The sequence below is a fragment of the Microcaecilia unicolor genome, chromosome 5 (assembly GCF_901765095.1).
Source record: "Microcaecilia unicolor chromosome 5, aMicUni1.1, whole genome shotgun sequence".
Taxonomy (NCBI): domain Eukaryota; kingdom Metazoa; phylum Chordata; class Amphibia; order Gymnophiona; family Siphonopidae; genus Microcaecilia; species Microcaecilia unicolor.
Window position 1 is genome coordinate 206,601,316 of NC_044035.1, and position 20,216 is coordinate 206,621,531.

The 20,216-nt window shown below is 47.9% G+C and overlaps 1 protein-coding gene across 1 annotated transcript in view; it reads left to right on the plus strand.

Moving 5' to 3' along the window:
• The window catches only part of SLC12A3 (solute carrier family 12 member 3), a 1,234,282-nt gene that overhangs the window by 372,765 nt on the left and 841,301 nt on the right, over positions 1-20,216 (plus strand). The window contains 1 exon segment of the mRNA XM_030203718.1: positions 14,488-14,618. Coding sequence (XP_030059578.1) covers positions 14,488-14,618 — 131 coding nt within the window.

The following is a 20,216-nucleotide window of genomic DNA, read 5'->3' on the forward strand; positions in this document are numbered from 1 at the left end:
ACCTGACATTTTGGGTGGGCCCAAAGCTAATATGGGTGGGCACTATCCATCCCCATAGCCAGGCATCATCTCTTCCTTTCCCTCCCCATAGCCCTGCATCAGCCCTTTCATGCCTACCCTCCCCCCCGCCCCCGCCAATCCATCCTAATAGCCCAGCATCAGCCCTACCCCACCCCCACCCCTCCCTGGAGCCTAGCGTCAGCCCTGTTCTACCTCCTACCCACCACCCCCATAGTCTGGCATCTCCCCTCCCCCCACTCTGAAGTACACCAACATTAAATATAACACTTTTTGGGGGGTTTTTTAATGTCTTGGGCACTGCAGAGACTAACCCCACCAAGAAATCCCTCTTCATTACATATAAAACTTTTTTTTTTAATTTTAACCTGGGTACTGCAGAACCATCCCCACCCAAAAACCCACGCCAACATGAAAAATACACCTTTTTTTAAATTTTAACCTGAGCACTGAGTTTTAATGTTGGTAGGTTTCTGGGTGGGGGTGAGCTCTTCAGTGCCAAGGAGGAAAACAGGTATATTTAATGATTGATTAAATAAATATACCTCCCCCCCCCCCCCCCACCAAGGCATTGAAGAGCCCACCACCAGCATTACACTGTACATATATTTTTAAAAAACAACATTTGTTTTACCTGGCAGGCAGCTGGGCTTATCTGTATAAACAAGAGAGCACTGCAGCAGATTTTCCGGTGCTCGGTGCGGGGGGGGGGGGGGGGGGGGGATGTGGACAATGCAAGGCAGCCCCTGCTTTATGCATTTTAAGTAAACTCAGGACTGGCTCATACTAGTCCTTCAAACAAAACAAGGCAGCCCTTCTGCAGGAAGGGGATACAGCCAAAGCGCTGAGTGAGCAGGGCTTCTGACACAGAAAATGAAGACGGAATTGAAAGTAAAAGAGGCTGGTTCTTAATGTATAATCAAAAGTGAATTTGCAGCTCATTGAGCCCCAGTGAAACTGACTCCTCAGATCTCTAAGCTTCTCAATGATGTTTTTGCAAGTGGTGTGATTTTTTTTTTAAATTTTCTTTTCTCTTTGCCCCGCATTGTACTCCATTGTTTGATCTTGGTAAATAATCCTTAGTCTCCACACTCGGAACTAAAACGGAAAAACGGAGGAGTTTTCTCATTTTGTGTCCTGGGGGGGGGGGGGGGTGTATCTGCCCCATGATTGCTTCAAAAATAGAGAGGGAATGCTACAAGAAAACAACTTTGAGCCAGCCAATCATCTCAGCCACCATTCCTAATGGCTAGCAAATGGAATTGTCAAATTCATTAATAGTGAGACACTTGTTGGAGAGCAGTGACTGCAGCAGCAATGGAACAGCGCTGGAAGGAGCCACTGTTCCCGATCTGGACCTGCACAAAAAAAGTTGATTCTGCAGGTAGGAGGAGATGCTTCCTAAACACACATGGCTGAGCCACGGTAAACTAAAAGGCTGTGCACTTCCACAGCGCAGCTGCTGCCTAACCAGTGCGTAGAAGACCGGCACCCATTGGAGCAGGACAAACTGGGCGGGCCTCAGCTAAGTATGGGCGGGCCTGGGCCCACCCAGGCCCACCCGTAGCTACGCCCCTGGTTTGCTCTCTGATCACCAGACACACTTACCCATAACCAAACCACATTGGTGGGGGCCACAAAGGAGCTACAAACAGCTGGGTCATCTTTTCACATTGAGCAATGGTATATAGTGGTGAGGAGAAAAGGGAAAACAATGGTAAAAGCATTAGATGGATGTTTACTTCATCACAATTGCAATATAATACAACAGGTACAGAAGGGCACAGGCTAGGGGACATAAATATATGTTTTTGTATTTATTTTGATTTTGCTCACAGCATTTTCAGTAGTAGCTCAAGGTGAGTTACATTCAGGTACTCTGGATATTTCTGGTTCCCAGGAGGGCTCTTAAGTTTGCACCTGAGGCAATGGAGGGTTAAGTGACTTGCCCAAGATCACAAGGAGCAGCAGTGCAATTGCTCTGGATTGCAAGACCGGTGCTCTAACCACTACGTCACTCCAGCCACCGGGCTGTAGCCAACTGCAGGTAATTTGGATTTGCAACTGTAACCAGAAACCCTCTCCCTCACCATAACTTAAGGGCTCAGTACCTGTGGCCACCTTGAAAATAGTTTGCAGGCTAGAATTTAGAAATGTTGTTGTTCCATAACTATGGAGGATTGTAGGACTCTGTTGAGAATGGGTGGGCACTTCATAAAAGGGGACTGGGGTTAACAACATAAAGAAGGATGGAACCTAGCAGGGAGACACATGAGGTGGAAAGCGGGAGAAAAACTACCTGCTGTGGATAACCGTGAACCTGGTGAAAATAGAGGTAAGATTTGAATGCAAAGAACAGAGACAGAATGGAGAGCCCTTGACCATGAGGGATGCACACATCCATTCTCAGGGCCTCTTCCCCTCCCGCACCCCACAGGCAGCCACAACCGAATGTGTCCAATAGAGAACAAGACATCTGTACAATGAATTGGGTAGAAACAATCATGGCTCTCAGAGTCCAGTGTATTACAGTCCACTGCTGTCTCTTGCATTCCTCTTGACCAGCTGTCCTTCAAGATGGAAGAAGTGTTTGTTTAGCACCTACATAGCAGAAACGAAAAAGGTGGGTGAGAGGTATGAGCTTACCTTGAACTAATGGTACAAGAATCTTTGCATTGATTGGTACAATGGCACCAAAGCAAACACCCATCGGCAAGGGTAATTTCAGCGACCCTGAAATTGAGCTGCTGGTTCAGGAAATGCAGAGGAGGCACAGGCATCTCTTTGCTCCCACGGGCCAGAGGCTGGCTGCTACAACAAAACAGAGAGAAAGGGAGGCAGTAAGGGACCGGCTCAAGCGCTCTTCCACTGTGGCAGTGATGTGGAAGACTGCAAACGAAAGTGAACCGGTTGAGGCATGATGTCAGAGGGGGGCACAAAGAAAGTCATTTTAAAGAGGCACCAATAAAGGAAATACAAACTTCCAAATGGGCAGAGCAGATGCGGACGTTTATCATTATGACGCTTAATCAAAAAACACAGTGCAGCTGGGGCCGCCCATAGGCCAGCTATCTCGGCAAAGCAGCTGGGGCCAGCCAGGGATTTTGTCAATAATCGAAATTAGGCCGGCCATCGGAGATCTGCCCATCTCATTCTTACATGGGTGGTCCTGAGAGCGTATTTAGCCGCCCTTCTCTGTATTATCGATTTTTTGCATTGCATTGGTACTTTGCCCGGCGTTCTCATTTGAAAATAAGCTGGAATGGCACCAAAACAACCACCAACCCGCAAGGGTAATTTCAGTGATGCAGAGGTTCAACTGCTGGTTGAAAAAATAGAGAGGAGACACATGAATCTGTTTGCTCCCACAGGCCAGAGGCTTGCTGCCACTACAAAGCAGAGAGAATGGGAAGCAGTCAGAGACAGGCTCAACGCGGTCTTCCACTACAGCAGGGATATGGAGGACTGCAAACGAAAGTGGCGCCGGCTGAGGCAAGATGTGAGGAGGAAGGCTGGTGCCAACCCCCCAGCAGATGACACCGCTAACCTGACCCCATTGAGCGCATCATCCATGGGCTTTTGCCCCAGGAGGGGATACATGGCATTGGGTCCCTGGACACAGCAGCACAGCTTGAGGGCTCAGGTAGGTTGACCATTAGCTGGGGGATCTGTTGTGCTGCACTACACTGTGTTTTACACAAGTGGGGGACAGTGTGGTGCTCCTCAGTAGGGAAAGGAGGGAGAAAACAGCATGCAATGCAAATCACTATTCATTACAGACCATGACACAGGGAGTAGCAGGGGAGAGGGAGAGAGGGGGAGGGTTTCCAGCAATATATATAATATATGTAAATAATATATTTTTAATTATACAATCTAAATAAAATAAATAAATTGTGTGTAGTTTAGCACTGTTTCACAGCTTTGGGGGCCTTCCCCATCAACAAACTCTGCCATATCTCCTTCCCACACCTCTGTGCTGTAGCCACTGTGTCCTCTGCACTCCTTCCACAGTTCTATGTCTACCCACCTGCCTGTGTGGCTCTCATGCACATCAGTCTCTGTAGTACACTGTGCTCCTTGTCTCCAGCTCTGTACCATGTACAATGATATCTGTCGCTTGCCTGCGAATCCCATTCCTCATCATCTCTTTGCTGGGTCTTTGCCTGTAGGGCTATGTATATGAATGCTGAAAAACAAAAGCAGATTATTTTGACCAACATACTTCCTCCCCTTTTGCTATGCAGATGATGACAGCCAGTCGGAGGATGAAGCTGGCCCTAGTGGCCTCCAGCCCCAGCACACACAGCAGCAAACTGGTGGGCCTGCACAAGAAACCACACAGGACCATGGGGTGGAACCAAAGGACCCAGCAGCAGCAGCAGTAGCGCCGGCTCTCCCTCCACCACCTGCAGCAGAGGCTATCCCTCCACCACCTGCAGCCTTTGTTGATGGTGGCAATGAAGAAGGTGAACATGCAGAAGGGGAGGCACCTCTTCAGCAGAGGCCATCCAGCCAGAGGAGGCAGCTACTGTGCCTAGCCATACAATTGCTGGGCCACAATGTGCAGATGGGAGACTACCGGCACCAGAAATTGGAACTGCACCAGGAAGCGCTCCAGGGCCAACGGGAAGCAGTACAGGTGCACCGGGAAGTGCTCCAGGCCCAATGGGAAGCAGTACAGGTGCACCGGGAAGCGCTCCAGGCCTAACAGGAAGTGGTACAGGTGCAACGGGAAGCGGTACAGGCCCAACGTGGTGTGATATAGCAGCTCCAACGGCTGGAGAACATCATCGAGGGCCTACGCCGTGACCTGAGAGCACCTAATCCAGCTGTGCAGCAGCAACAACTGGCGTCGACCTCCACCTCTGCACATGAACCACCTGCTAAGAAGCGGAGCTTGAGATCCTCAGGCCCCCCAGCCACTGGTCCAGCAGCCACCACACCAGCTTCCATTCTGGGTCCTGTGGCCAGGTTGCAGGGCAAGGCACAGAGCACAAAGTGGCCGGACTTCCACAGGGCAGCTGAGGCAGCAGGCTGCATTGTGGACACAGAGGAGAACAGTGGGAGCTCATCAGAGGAGGACTCTCAACAGAGTTCCCCTGCAGTACCAGCTGCAAAGGAACACGGTAGGAGGGGACGGGGACGCGGCCAGGGGAGGGGGCGGGGAAAGTGATGGGACATGCTGGGGGGTGAGGGGTGGAGAGAGGGGAATATGCACAGAGCGGGCGCTGGTGCTGGGGGGGGGGGGGGGTGTTGGTGTGTAATATGGTGTGATAGAAATAAATGTTAACTTACTTCACTGAAAACAATGCCTGTCTCTGACCCCCAGCTGGTGAGCGCTCTGTTCTGCTCTATGGGTGGGAGGTGGAGGGGGCTCCTCATCCTCTTCCTCTGGGGCCTGCTGCTGTGGTGGCTGTGGCTCTTCTGGGAGGGCCTGTCCTTGGCGCTTTGCTAAATTATGTAGCATGCAGCAGGCCAGGAATATCTTTGCCACCTTTTGGGGGCTGTACAGGAGCTCCCCTCCAGAATGGTCCAGACAGCAGAACCTGTTCTTCAGTAGTCCAAAAGTGCGCTCTATGATGCCACGGGTGGTCCGATGTCTACTGTTGTAGTTCTCCTCTGACCTTCTTTGTGGGTGCACTATGGGGGTCATGATCCAAGTCCGCTGTGGGTAGCCTCTGTCACCTTTGGAGAGAAGCAGGATGAGACAGATGATGAGTATGTATTGTTTGGAGCAGGTGCCTTGTGGAGGTGGTGGGGGGGGGGGGGAATAGTGGGTTGTGGAGTGAGCTGGATGGAGACAGTGCTGAGGGCTGGCTGTTGGAGGAGGTATAGTTTTGGCAGATCCATGCTGCACTTACCTAGGAGCCATCTGCCGGTGATCTCCCCTTGGTCAAACCTGCGGAAGATTCCCGAGTGCTGCAATATATAGGCGTCATGGGTGGAACCTGGGTATCGGGCACACACGTCTAGAATCTCCCCCTGGGCGTCACACACAACTTGCATATTGAGTGCGTGGAATGCTTTCCTGTTCCTATAAGTGGCCTCTCGTGCCCGGGGGGGGGGGGTCTGAGTGTGACATGTGTGCAGTCAATGGCGCCTATGACCGAGGGGAAGCGAGCTATGGCGTAGAAGTCAGCCATGTTGTTCTGCAGGGCCTGGGGGGGGGGGGGGGGGGGAAGATGATGTACTGAGAGGTGTGGGTAAGGAAGGCATCAAGGAACTGGGTTAGGCAGTTAGAAATGGAAGGCTGGGTGACACCCATGTTGACAGCTAGGACAGACTGGAAACTCTCAGTGGCCAGAAAAGAGAGAGAAGCAGTGATCTTTAGGTGCACAGGGATGGGGTTGTTCCTAAGGGTCCCAGCCTGCAGGAGGGGTTGGAGCTGGTCACAAAGGTGCTGAATGGCAGCCCTATCAAAGCGGTACCTAGTGAGACACTGCAGTTCAGTGAGGTCTAGGAAAGTGCTACGGGGCCTGAAAACTCTGGGATGTGTGTACCTCCTGCGGTGCCTCCCCTCTTCCTCCAACATGTAAGCCACCTGTGCATTTAGTGCCTCCATTTCCCCACACTAGAGGTGCAATACACCAGTGCTCACCTCTCCCTACCAACTTGGTGAAAGACAGCAGGAACAAACAGAAGCTGACACTCACTCTGCCACCAAACAATGCAGTCACACACAGCAGAGCCACACTGCAAGCACTCCTGCCACACCCTGTAGCCAATCACTCTCCAAGCAGTCTTCACAAACACGGTGCAGCAGTACACAGGACAAAGAGATATACAGAGACTACAAACAGGTAAGGGAATGAACTTCCTCCTTACTCTGTTCGCTTTTATTTCAGGTCTAATTAATGCCGGCCATACGAAACCATGACGCTAGCCGTTATACGTTGGAGGCGGCCATCTCATAATGCCGCCCCTGACACGCCCCCTGAGGCCCCGGCCATAGATGGCCGGCTTCGTGTTGATGCCAGCCTTACAGGATTTAGCCGGCCTTCTTTCACAGGGCCGGCCATGTGCCTTTTATGTCGCTTTTTGCCCAGCGTTCTCGTTTGAAAATAAGCCTGATATTGATCTTGTTTATATAGTGATTTAATGGCTTTGACATGTCTATTAATGTGAAAAGGATTTACAGCCCAGTGAAATGCAAAAAGATCCTTTGCAATGCCACCAAATTCAAACCCGATCTATTATTTGTGCAAGAAACACATCTGTCTGCCATTGAATCTGCTAAACTACACTCTAATTGGTTTATGCAGTATTATTCTCACCAGCTGATGGAAAAAATGGAATGACTTTACTAACTAAAAACAGAGTCGATGTTAAAATCATTTCTCATGTAAATAATATGCAAAGACACTGGCAATATCTCCAGAAGAGAATTGTTGAGAACGGATGCCTGTCTGCTCAGCTGCCTGTTAAAAGTGACAGCAATGTTTTAGATACTGTAGCCCTAAAAGGGTGATGGTGTCTGGAACAACATAAAGTGTCAGGGAAGAGTCAAATTTTTCTCCATAGAAACCTATTTATGTGACACTGATCAGCCATTTGTTTTACTGCTATGTTTCACTACCACTAATCATAACGTGCTAGTTAGTTAACACAAGAACTAGCACGTTATGATTAGTGGCAGTCAAACATAGCAGTAAAACAAATGGCTGATCAGATTGGCAAGCGGAAAATTCCAACAAAGGCTAAAGATTGTCAAAACTTTCCAGTTAGTAAGACAGTGCTGGATACAGTAGTTTTGGAGGTCTTTTGCACCTATCAGCCCCCAAATTTAACTACAGTATGTTAATACAAACCATAAAGTCTAGATCTTGGAGTACAGCTACCAATCTACACATTGAAGACAACATGTAAGCAGTACCATACTGGACAATGCTATATAAATATCATTCTCCGAGGACAAGCAGGCTGCTTGTTCTCACTGATGGGTGACGTCCACGGCAGCCCCTCCAATCGGAAACTTCACTAGCAAAGGCCTTTGCTAGCTCTCGCGTACCCATGCGCACCGCGCATGCACGGCTGTCTTCCCGCCCGAACCGGCTCGTGTTCATCAGTCTTCTTTTGTCCGCGCTCGGGACGGTCGTGTTTTACCGCCGTTTCGTGCCCCTCAAGTTGACCCTCGCGCGTCTTCGCGATTTTCGTAAAGAAAAAAACAAAGAGACCTTTTGGTCTTTGTCCCTTCCCGTGTATCCAGTTTGTTTTCCCCGGCGTAAGTTTCATTTCGCTTTCGGGGTAGGCCTGTTTCGTGGCCTCGGTACGAGTTTTTTCTCTCTCCCTTTATTTTGGTGCCTTCGTCGCCATCACGAATTTTGATTTCGCTGGCGTGATTTTTCCGCCCATGTCATCGAAGTCTCCCAGCGGCTTCAAGAAGTGCACCCAGTGCGCCCGGGTAATCTCGCTCACTGATAGGCACGCTTCGTGTCTTCAGTGTCTGGGGGCTGGGCACCGCCCGCAGGCCTGTAGTCTTTGTGCTCTTTTACAGAAGAGGACTCAGGTAGCGAGATTGGCCCAGTGGAACGTGTTGTTCTCGGGCTCTTCGTCGACAACAGCACCGGAGGCATCGAGTGCATCGACGTCGACAGCATCGAAGTCTTCGACCTCGGCATCGACTGCATCGACGGCATCAAGGTTTCGACCCTCTGGATTGTCGGTACCGAGACATCGGAAGGCTGCGTCGGCGTCGGTGGTACCGGGACCTCCGCTGTTGCTTATGTCGTCGGACGGTGGTGCTTTGACTGGAGTGCAGGTGAGGGCTGTCCATTCCCCTGCTGGTGGCGGTGAGCCTTCGGGTGGGTCTCCTCCTGCCCTGAGGGCTCCTGCGGTACAGCCCCCTCGAGACCGACCTTCTTCGGCCTCGGCCCCGAGGAAGCGACGGCTGGATTCTACGTCCTCCTCGTCGGTACCGGGAAGCTCTGGTGACATGCTTCGTTTGAAGAAATCAAAGAAGCATCGACACCGGTCCCCTTCCCGCATCGGTACCGAGAGCTCTGGGTCGCCGAGGGAGTCGGCACCCAGTAGGCATCGGCACCGGGAGGATCGCTCACCCTCTGTTCAGGAGGTGTCGATGTGCTCCACCTTGGACAGCCCGGAACCGCCTCCACGCCCAGAACAGACCCTGACCTCGACGCCTGCATCGGCTTCCATGTCTTTCTCCACAGCCGCTCTGCACAAGAGTCTCCGGGCCGTTCTCCCAGAGATCCTGGGAGACCTGTTGCACCCTTCCCCTCCGGTACTGGGGGTGCTTGCGCCACCGGTACCGTCGAGCGAGGCGCTGGCTGGCCCTTTGCCCGGGGTGAGGTCTCCGACATCGGTACTGCTTGCGGTACCGGTTGCCGCCGCCTCCCAGGAAGACTCCCCGATGACGTCAGTGGAGGGAGCTTCGCCGGTGCTGGCGAGGGAGTCTACCTCTCGACGCTCCCACCGTGGCCGTGTTTCCACGGAGTCGAGTCGGGCACGGCTTCAGACACAGGTTCACGAACTTGTGTCTGATACCGATGGTGAGGCCTCGTGGGAGGAGGAGGAGGACATCAGATATTTCTCTGACAAAGAGTCTGATGGCCTTCCTTCTGATCCCACTCCCTCCCCTGAAAGGCAGCTTTCTCCTCCCGAGAGTCTGTCTTTCGCGGCCTTTGTCCGGGAGATGTCTACGGCCATCCCCTTCCCGGTGGTTGTGGAGGATGAGCCCAGGGCTGAAATGTTTGAGCTCTTGGACTATCCTTCTCCACCTAAGGAAGCGTCCACAGTACCCATGCATCATGTCCTAAAAAAGACATTGCTGGTGAACTGGACCAAGCCTTTAACTAATCCCCACATTCCCAAGAAGATCGAGTCCCAGTACCGGATCCATGGGAACCCAGAGCTGATGCGCACTCAGTTGCCTCACGACTCTGGGGTGGTGGATCTGGCCCTAAAGAAGGCTAAGAGTTCTAGGGAACATGCTTCGGCGCCCCCGGGCAAGGACTCTAGAACCTTAGACTCCTTTGGGAGGAAGGCCTACCATTCTTCAATGCTCGTGGCCAAGATTCAGTCCTACCAGCTCTACACAAGCATTCACATGCGGAACAATGTGCGGCAGTTGGCGGGCTTGGTGGACAAGCTCCCCTCTGAGCAAGCCAAGCCGTTTCAGGAGGTGGTCAGGCAGCTGAAGGCGTGCAGAAAATTCCTGGCCAGAGGGGTATATGATACCTTTGATGTTGCGTCCAGGGCCGCTGCTCAAGGTGTGGTGATGCGCAGACTCTCATGGCTGTGTGCCTCTGACCTGGAGAATAGAATCCAGCAGCGAATTGCGGACTCCCCTTGCCGAGTGGACAACATTTTTGGAGAAAAAGTCGAACAGGTGGTAGAGCAGCTCCACCAGCGGGATAACGCTTTCGACAAATTCTCCCACCGGCAGCCTTCAGCATCTACCTCTTCAGGTAGACGTTTTTATGGGGGAGGGAGGACTGCTCCCTACTCTTCTGGTAAGTGTAGGTACAATCCTCCCTCTCGACAGCCTGCGGCCCAGGCTAAGCCCCAGCGCGCTCGCTCTCGTCAGCAGCGTGCGCCTCAGCAAGGCCCCACAGCTCCCCAGCAAAAGCAGGGGGCGAGCTTTTGACTGGCTCCAGAAGAGCATAGCCGATGTCCAAGTGTCTGTGCCGGGCGATCTGCCGGTCGGGGGGAGGTTGAAAGTTTTTCACCAACGGTGGCCTCTCATAACCTCCGACCAGTGGGTCCTCCAAATAGTCCGGCAAGGATACACCCTCAATTTGGCCTCGAAACCTCCAAATTGCCCACCGGGAACTCAATCCTTCAGCTTCCAGCACAAGCAGGTACTTGCAGAGGAACTCTCTGCCCTTCTCAGCGCCAATGCGGTTGAGCCCGTGCCATCCGGGCAAGAAGGGCTGGGATTCTATTCCAGGTACTTCCTTGTGGAAAAGAAAACAGGGGGGATGCGTCTCATCCTAGACCTAAGGGCCCTGAACAAATATCTGGTCAAGGAAAAGTTCAGGATGCTTTCCCTGGGCACCCTTCTTCCCATGATTCAGCAAAATGATTGGCTATGCTCTCTGGACTTAAAGGATGCTTATACACACATCCCGATACTGCCAGCTCACAGACAGTATCTTCGATTTCATCTGGAAAGATTCCACTAAGAGGAGTTACTTCTTTTTATGGAGGAGGTTTGCCGTCTGGTGTGACAGCAAGGCCTTAGATCCTCGCTCTTGTCCTACACAGACCCTGCTTGATTACCTTCTGCACTTGTCTGAGTCTGGTCTCAAGACCAACTCTGTAAGGGTTCACCTTAGCGCAATCAGTGCATACCATTACCGTGTGGAAGGTAAGCCGATCTCAGGACAGCCTTTAGTTGTTCGCTTCATGAGAGGTTTGCTTTTGTCAAAGCCCCCCGTCAAACCTCCTACAGTGTCATGGGATCTCAATGTCGTTCTCACCCAGCTGATGAAACCTCCTTTTGAGCCACTGAACTCCTGCCATCTGAAGTACTTGACCTGGAAGGTCATTTTCTTGGTGGCAGTTACTTCAGCTCATAGAGTCAGTGTTTCATCATAATAGAGTAGTCCTCCGCACTCACCCTAAGTTCTTGCCGAAGGTGGTGTCGGAGTTCCATCTGAACCAGTCAATTGTCTTGCCAACATTTTTTCCCCGTCCTCATTCCTGCCCTGCTGAACATCAGCTGCACACATTGGACTGCAAAAGAGCATTGGCCTTCTATCTGGAGCGGACACAGCCCAACAGACAGTCCGCCCAATTGTTTGTTTCTTTTGATCCCAACAGGAGAGGAGTGGCTGTGGGGAAACGCACCATATCCAATTGGCTAGCAGATTGCATTTCCTTCACTTACGCCCAGGCTGGGCTGGCTCTTGAGGGTCATGTCACGGCTCACAATGTCAGAGCCATGGCTGCGTCAGTGGCCCACTTGAAGTCAGCCACTATTGAAGAGATCTGCAAAGCTGCGACGTGGTCATCTGTCCACACATTCACATCTCATTACTGCCTGCAGCAGGATACCCGACGCGACAGTCGGTTCGGGCAGTCAGTGCTTCAGAATCTGTTCGGGGTTTAGAATCCAACTCCACCCCCCTAGGCCCATGTTTTATTCTGTTCCAGGCTACACTCTCTGTTAGTTGGATAAGTTTTTAGGTCAATCTCAGTTATGTCCTCACCTTTGCAAGGCCCAATTGACCATGTTTGTTGTTTTGAGTGAGCCTGGGGGCTAGGGATACCCCATCAGTGAGAACAAGCAGCCTGCTTGTCCTCGGAGAAAGCGAATGCTACATACCTGTAGAAGGTATTCTCCGAGGACAGCAGGCTGATTGTTCTCACAAACCCGCCCGCCTCCCCTTTGGAGTTGTGTCTTCCCTTGTCTTTGTCTTGCTACATACGGGACTGACGAACACGAGCCGGTTCGGGCGGGAAGACGGACGCGCATGCGCGGTGCGCATGGGCGCACAAGAGCTAGCAAAGGCCTTTGCTAGTGAAGTTCCCGATTGGAGGGGCTGCCGTGGACGTCACCCATCAGTGAGAACAATCAGCCTGCTGTCCTCGGAGAATACCTTCTACAGGTATGTAGCATTCGCTATTAATGATGATATGAGCGCTGACTTTGCAGCATATTGTATTCATTTTGATTTTTAACATAAATGAATAAAATGTTTAAAGGTCATTAAAAAATATCAAATCTATAAATAAAAAAAATTAAAATTATTTTTTTCACATAAAATCTGTTTTTTTTAAATATCAAGGACTATGGTCTGCTAAAAGATCATAAGTTCCTTATTTCTCTCATGGAAAAAGACCTTCAGGAGCTTTGAATACTAGCCTTTAACTGGGCCTCAAATTGTGGAGGTTGATGTTCAAATTACTTACACTGAACACCTTGGGTGGGGTGGGAGAAAGGGAACGAGAGAAGGAAGAAAGGAGAGGGATGCTGAAAACCAAGAGATTGGGGAAGGAAAGAGAGAAATGCAGTTAACAATGGGGGATGGGAGGGAAGGAGATAAATGCTGAATAACATGAGGGGGTGAGAGATAAGGAAGGAGAAAAATGTTGGACAGCATTGTTGGTGATTTTGAACTATAGAATGGTAAGGAAGAGAAGGGGAGATGCTGGAAATAAAATGAGGGCTTTAAGCCACCCCTTGATGGGGGAGGAGATGCATGTCTACCTCTAGGCTATCACAAACCCTGAGCTGATCCTCCTGGTCTCAGACAGCTTAAACATTTTGGGAGTCACAATCGACCGAAATCTCACACTTGAAGATCATGCAAAAAATACAGCAAAAAAAATGTTCTACTCAATGTGGAAACTCAAAAGAATTAAACCTTTCTTCCCAAGGGAAGTATTCCGCAGCCTAGTACAATCAATGGTGTTAAGCCATCTAGACTACTGCAATGCCATTTATGCTGGATGTAAAGAACAAATCATTAAGAAGCTTCAAACCGCTCAAAATACAGCAGCCAGACTCATATTTGGGAAAGCGAAATACGAAAGCGCCAAACCCCTTAGAGAGAAACTACACTGGCTTCCACTAAAAGAACGCATTGCATTCAAAGTCTGCACCCTGGTCCACAAAATCATTCACGGGGAAGCCCCGACCTATATGTCAGACCTTATAGACTTGCCTATCAGGAATGCAAAAAAATCAGCACGTACATTCCTCAATCTCCATTACCCTAACTGCAAAGGACTAAAATATAAATCCACATACGCGACCAGTTTCTCATACATCTGCACACAGCTATGGAACACACTACCGAAGACCATAAAAATAACGCAAGACCTAACTATCTTCCGAAGGCTACTGAAAACAGATCTGTTCAAGAAGGCATACCATAAACATCCATCTTAAATACTAAATAACAAGACTTTACATGACATAGACACAAATAGAATCTTACCACTTGACTGATTACCTCTCTGTTCCAAATATGCTATGCTACTTGTATGTTACCATGTATGTAGGTATACCGTTATCTGTTCCACGTATGCATTACCAATTGTAATTCTGTTACCCGGAAATGGCAACCACCATTACAGCAAATGTAAGCCACATTGAGCCTGCAAATTGGTGGGGAAATGTGGGATACAAATACTACAAATAATAATAATAATAATAATAACATCTGTATGAGTTTACAACTGAAAATTCTGCATAATATCTTTATGTGACAGCAATTATCTTCTTTAATATTGACCCTGTTAATATTTTGACATACTCAACAAACAATGAAAATTCAAATGATAAGTTGTCAGATCTTGCTTACACAAGATTTTCTACCATACTGTGCATCTAGAAAAAATGCTACTAATTCAGGCCCATTGCTTTTTCTTAGACATCACTGAAGTCATGATCTGACATAACAATGCATGCACTACATTGAATCCAAAGTGGCCATTCTGGTGTAGCCATGTTGTGTGAATTGTTAGATAATTCATTGCAATCCATTTTTCTTTCAGCTGAAATATTTGCTGAAAACTTAATTCCAAACTGGCGTGGTGAGGATGGGCATTTCTTTGGAATGTTTTCCATTTTCTTCCCATCAGCAACTGGTATCTTGGCAGGAGCTAACATTTCAGGAGATCTGAAGGTACACATTCCATATTTGCCATTGATTAACAGTGGAAAAAATTAGGCACTGCTTTGGTACCTTCCTTCTAACACAATTGACAGTAGAAGGAGGGGAATTCATATGGAGAATGGGTCATTTTACACTTAATAAAAAGGAAGGTTTTATCACCAGTATACTGTTAAAAGTAGAAACATGGGATCACAGAGCCTGTAGTCAGACGCAGCAGGCACATCAGCAAAGCTGCCATCGGGACGGCCTTCCTTCTCTGCCTATGTCCCACCCTTGTGTGACGTAACGCGATGAGGGCGGGACACAGGCAGAGAAGGAAGGCCGTCCCGACGGCAGCTTTGCTGATGTGCCTGCTGTGTCTGCGTGGTGCGATGTAAGTTCAATAAGAAAGACAGTGCTCGGGCCGGGTGGAGGGGCGGCGGTGGTGGCGACTCCGGGTGGGGGGAGCGGTAGCAGTGACCTCGGGGGGGGGGGGGGAGGGCGGAGCGGTTGCGAGTACGTCTGCGGCATGCGCAGTAGAGACTTCCCGCTCTGTCCCGCCCCCCTCATCACGTATTGATGCAGGAGCGGGGCAGAGAGGGAAGTCTCTACTGCGCATTTGCGAGTGAGTACGACACTCGCCTTTTATATGTTTGATGTTGTACATTTATAGCATTGTACTAGGTATGTGCATTTATTAGCTCACATTCAGTTTGTTCATGTGCCTTAAAAAATTTAACATACAAGATTGATTTAACACTTAAACATACAAATCAACACATGCAGAATTCATTTATCCACCTACTGGACCAGGTTTTATATTTTTACCTGCATGGAAAGTCTTCAGATCTCCAATGCTAACTGGCCCAAAGGGTAATGATTTCTTCCCATGATACTTTTGCATGCAAAAGGAGGGGCTACAATGCCCTGAATGACCCCCTCCTCTAGTCTGGCCTGAAGATCAAGGTGCCTACCAAGCCCCAGTTATCACTTCCCCTCCCCCATCCAACCCCTCCACACTGAAATTACAATGGCCACCTGGCCTGATTCCCTCTCACCTTCATCAGATTATATTGCAATGATAGGGTGGAGGGTGGATCAAATTGGTAGAGAGGTAGCATTATACATTAAGGAGGGCCTTGATTTGAATAGACTAAAAATTCTGCAGGACACAAAACACATCTTGTGTAAAGGGGAAAATGATAGTGATAGGAGTATTCTACCGTCCACCTGGTCAGGATGAACAGACAGATGCAGAAAAGTTATCAGAAAATAGGGAGGCTAAGAAACTGGGTAACACAATAATAGTGGGTGATATTACCCTGATACTGACTGAGTAAATGTAATATCAGGGCATGATAGGAAGGTAAAATTCCTTGATGAAATCAAGGAACTGCTTTATGGAGCAGCTGGTTAAGGAACTAACAAGAGGGAGAACAATTCTAGACTTAGGGCCCTGTTCACTAAGCTGCACTAAAGGCGCGCTAGTGTTATTAGAAACGAGCTAAGCATTAGCACGTGCTAATCGTGTAGATGCCCATAAATATTCCTATGGGCATCTATATGGTTAGTATTCACTAAAAACACTAGCACACCTTAGTAAACAGGTCCCTTAGTCCTTATTAGAGCGCATGATCTGGTGCAGGAGGTAATGGTGCTGGGGCCATTTTATAATAGTGATCATAACGTGATCAAATTTAATATAATCTCTGGAAAGTAAACACAGGAAATACAATATGTTGGCATTTAACTTTCAAAAAAGAGAGTGATATAGTAAGGGGAATGGTCAAAACTTAGAGAAACAGCTGCAAAGGTCAAAAATTTACATTATACATAGTAACATAGTAGATGACGGCAGAAAAAGACCTGCATGGTCCATCTAGTCTGCCCAAGACAAACTCATATGTGTATACCTTACCTTGAATTTGTACCTGTCCTTTTCAGGGCACAGACCATATAAGTCTGCCCAGCAATATTTCCCGCCTCCCAACCACCAGTCCCGCCTCCCATCACCGGCTCTGGTACAGACCGTATAAGTCTGCCCTCCCCTATCCTCGCCTCCCAACCACCACCCCCTCTTCCCCCCACCTGCTCCGCCACCCAATTTCAGCTAAGCTTCTGAGGATCCATTCCTTCTGCACAGGATTCCTCTATGCATATCCCACGCATGTTTGAACTCCGTTACCGTTTTCATCTCCACCACCTCCCGCGGGAGGGCATTCCAAGCGTCTACCACCCTGTCCGTGAAAAAATACTTCCTGACATCTTTCCTGAGTCTGCCCCCCTTCAATCTCATTTCATGTCCTCTCGTTCTACCGCCTCCCCATCTCCGGAAAAGATTCGTTTGCGGATTAATACCTTTCAAATATTTGAACGTCTGTATCATATCACCCCTGTTCCTCCTTTCCTCCAGGGTGTACATGTTCAGGTCAGCAAGCCTCTCTTCATACGTCTTGGAACGTAAATCTCATACCATCCTTGTAGCTTTTCTTTGCACCGCTTCCATTTTTTTAACATCCTTCGCAAGATACGGCCTCCAAAACTGAACACAATACTCCAGGTGGGGCCTCACCAACGTCTTATACAGGGGCATTAAAACCTCCTTTCTTCTGCTGGTCACTCCTCTCTCTATACAGCCTAGCAATCTTCTAACTACGGCCACCGCCTTGTCGCACTGTTTCGTCGCCTTCAGGTCCTCAGATACTATCACCCCAAGATCCCTCTCCCCGTCCGTGCCTATCAGACTCTCCCCGCCTAACACATATGTCTCCCTTGGATTTCTACTCCCTAAGTGCATCACTTTGCATTTCTTCACATTGAATTTTAATTGCCAAACGTTAGACCATTCTTCTAGCTTCTTCAGATCTTTTTTCATGTTTTCCACTCCCTCCGGAGTGTCCACTCTGTTGGAAATCTTGGTGTCATCCGCAAAAAGGCAAACTTTACTTTGTAACCCTTCGGCAATGTCACTCACAAATATATTGAACAGAATGGGCCCCAGCACCGATCCCTGAGGCACTCCACTACTCACCTTTCCCTCCTCCGAGCGAACTCCATTCACCACCACCCTCTGGCGTCTGTCCGTCAACCAGTTCCTAATCTAGTTCACCACTTCGGGTCCTATCTTCAGGCCGTCTAGTTTATTTAAGAGCCTCCTGTGGGGAACCGTGTCAAAAGCCTTGCTGAAATCTAAGTAGATGACGTCCATAGCACGTCCTTGATTTAATTCTCCTGTCACCCAGTCAATGAATTCAATGAGATTCGTTTGGCACGATTTTCCTTTGGTGAAACCATGTTGTCTCGGATCTTGCAACTTATTGGCTTCCAGGAAATTCACTATCCTTTCCTTCAGCATGGCTTCCATTACTTTTCCAATAACCGAAGTGAGGCTTACCGGCCTGTAGTTTCCAGCTTCTTCCCTATCCCCACTTTTGTGAAGAGGGACCACCTCCGCCGTTCTACAAATTAGGCGTGGATGCTATTCAGAAATATCATCCTGGAAGCCCAGACCACATATATCCATGTATTAAAAAAGGAGGAAGGAAGGCCAAATGACAGCTGTCATGGTTAAAAAGTGAGGTGAAGAAAGCTGCATGACAGGGAATAGACTCAAGATAAATATGACAAAAACCCAGGTCATAATTCTGTCAGCTCATTCTGATTTGAATTTTCTAGATCAATTTCAAATGGGAGAGACAGTGATAAGTATTAAGCATGAGGTTAAATATTTAGCTGTGGTGTTAGATTCTTCCTTGTCATTAAAAAATAAGTTTAACTATGCTACTCACATCATGAGTCATTAATATGTGAGTAGCATAGTTAAACTTATTTTTTAAGCTAAAATTACTTAACCGTATGTTCATATTATACTGCTATTTGATTACTGCAACTCATTGTTGCCAGGGGTGCCAGGGTATGTGATGCAATCGCTCCAGCTTGCCCAGAATGTGGTAAGAGTGCTGTCTGGGGAGAGTGGAGGAGTGGCCTAGTGGTTAGAGTGGTGGACTTTGATCCTGGGGAACTGGGTTCAATTCCCACTGCAGGCACAGGCAGCTCCTTGTGACTCTGGGCAAGTCACTTAACCCTCCATTGCCCCAGGTACAAATAAATACCTAAGCCGCATTGAACCTGCCATGAGTGGGAAAGCGCGGGGTACAAATTAAAAAAAAATAGATTTCATCATGTTACCCCTGTCTTGATGAAGTATCATTGGTTGCCAGTAAAATGGTGTTTGAAATTTAACATTCTAACTCTTATTCATAAATGCATTTATGGCGAGGCACCTCCAATGTTATTGGCTTTGTGGAAGATTCATGGTACGCAGCAGATCTACTGATCAATTGTTGGAGATCCTGTCGATGAAGCAAATTCGCTTAAATGAAAATCAGTGTTAGTTGAGGAATCAGCTTCTGGTGAAAATTCATAATTTGAAACAGTATTTACAATTCTGGAAATATTTAAAGCCTTTTTTGTTCAGAAGTGCCTTTGAATTGAATTAAGGAATGTAGAGATTGGATCCAGTGATAAGAGGCTTGTGATTTCTGTTTTTTTTTGAGGTGGGAGTGATTGTAGGAACTGGGATAATTTTAGGTTTGGGAATATATTTTTGTAGGAATATGTATGGTCTTCTCTGTATGATATCACATGTTTTGTGTTTATATTATGGATGTGACAAGTTGTGAACTACCTAGAATATAAGTGTGATATAAATAAAAGATATTCCTTTAGAAAATGGAAGAAGGATCCAACTGAAAATAATAGGAAACGGCAGTATATACACTGTGATATAAATATAAATAAATACAAGAAAATCCTTTAGAAACTAAAAGGATCCAGTTGAAAATAATAGGAAATGGCAAGTCAAATGCAAAGTGCTGATGAGGAAAGCAAAGAGAGACTTTGAAAAGAAGATTGCGTTGGAGGCGTGAGCACATAAAAGCTTTTCTAGGTATATTAGAAGCAAGAAACTGGTAAAATAATCAGTTGGACCGCTAGTTGACCAAGGCGTAAAAGGGACACTCAGGATAGACAAGGTCATAGTGGAGAGATTAAATGAATTCTTTGCTTCAGTCTTCATTTAGGGAGATACGGGAGAGAAGCCAGTGCCAGAAATGCTATTCAGTGCTGATGAGTCAGAGAAACTGAAACAAATCTCTGTAAACCTGGAAGATGTAATGGGACAATTTGACAAATTGAAGAGTAGCAAATCGCCTGGATTGGATGGTATACATTCCAGAGTACGAAGAGAACTGAAAAATGAACTTGCGGTGCTATTTTTCATAATATGTAATTTAATCTTTAAAATCAAGCATGGTCCCGGAAGATTGGAGGGTGGTAAATATAACAATTTTTAAAAAGGTTTCCAGAGGTGATCTGGGAATTAGAGACTGATGAGCCTGGTGTTGGTGCCAGGCAAAATTATAGAGACTAATATAAAGAACAAAATTGCAGAGCATATACATAAGCAGGAATTAATGAGACAAAGCCAACATGGATTTAGTCAAAGAAAATCTTGCCTACTATGTTTCTTTAAAGGGGCGAATAAACATGTGGGTAAAGCTGGATTGTCAAAAAGCATTTCACAAAATATCTCATGAAAGACTCCTGAAGAAGCTAAAAAGTCATGGG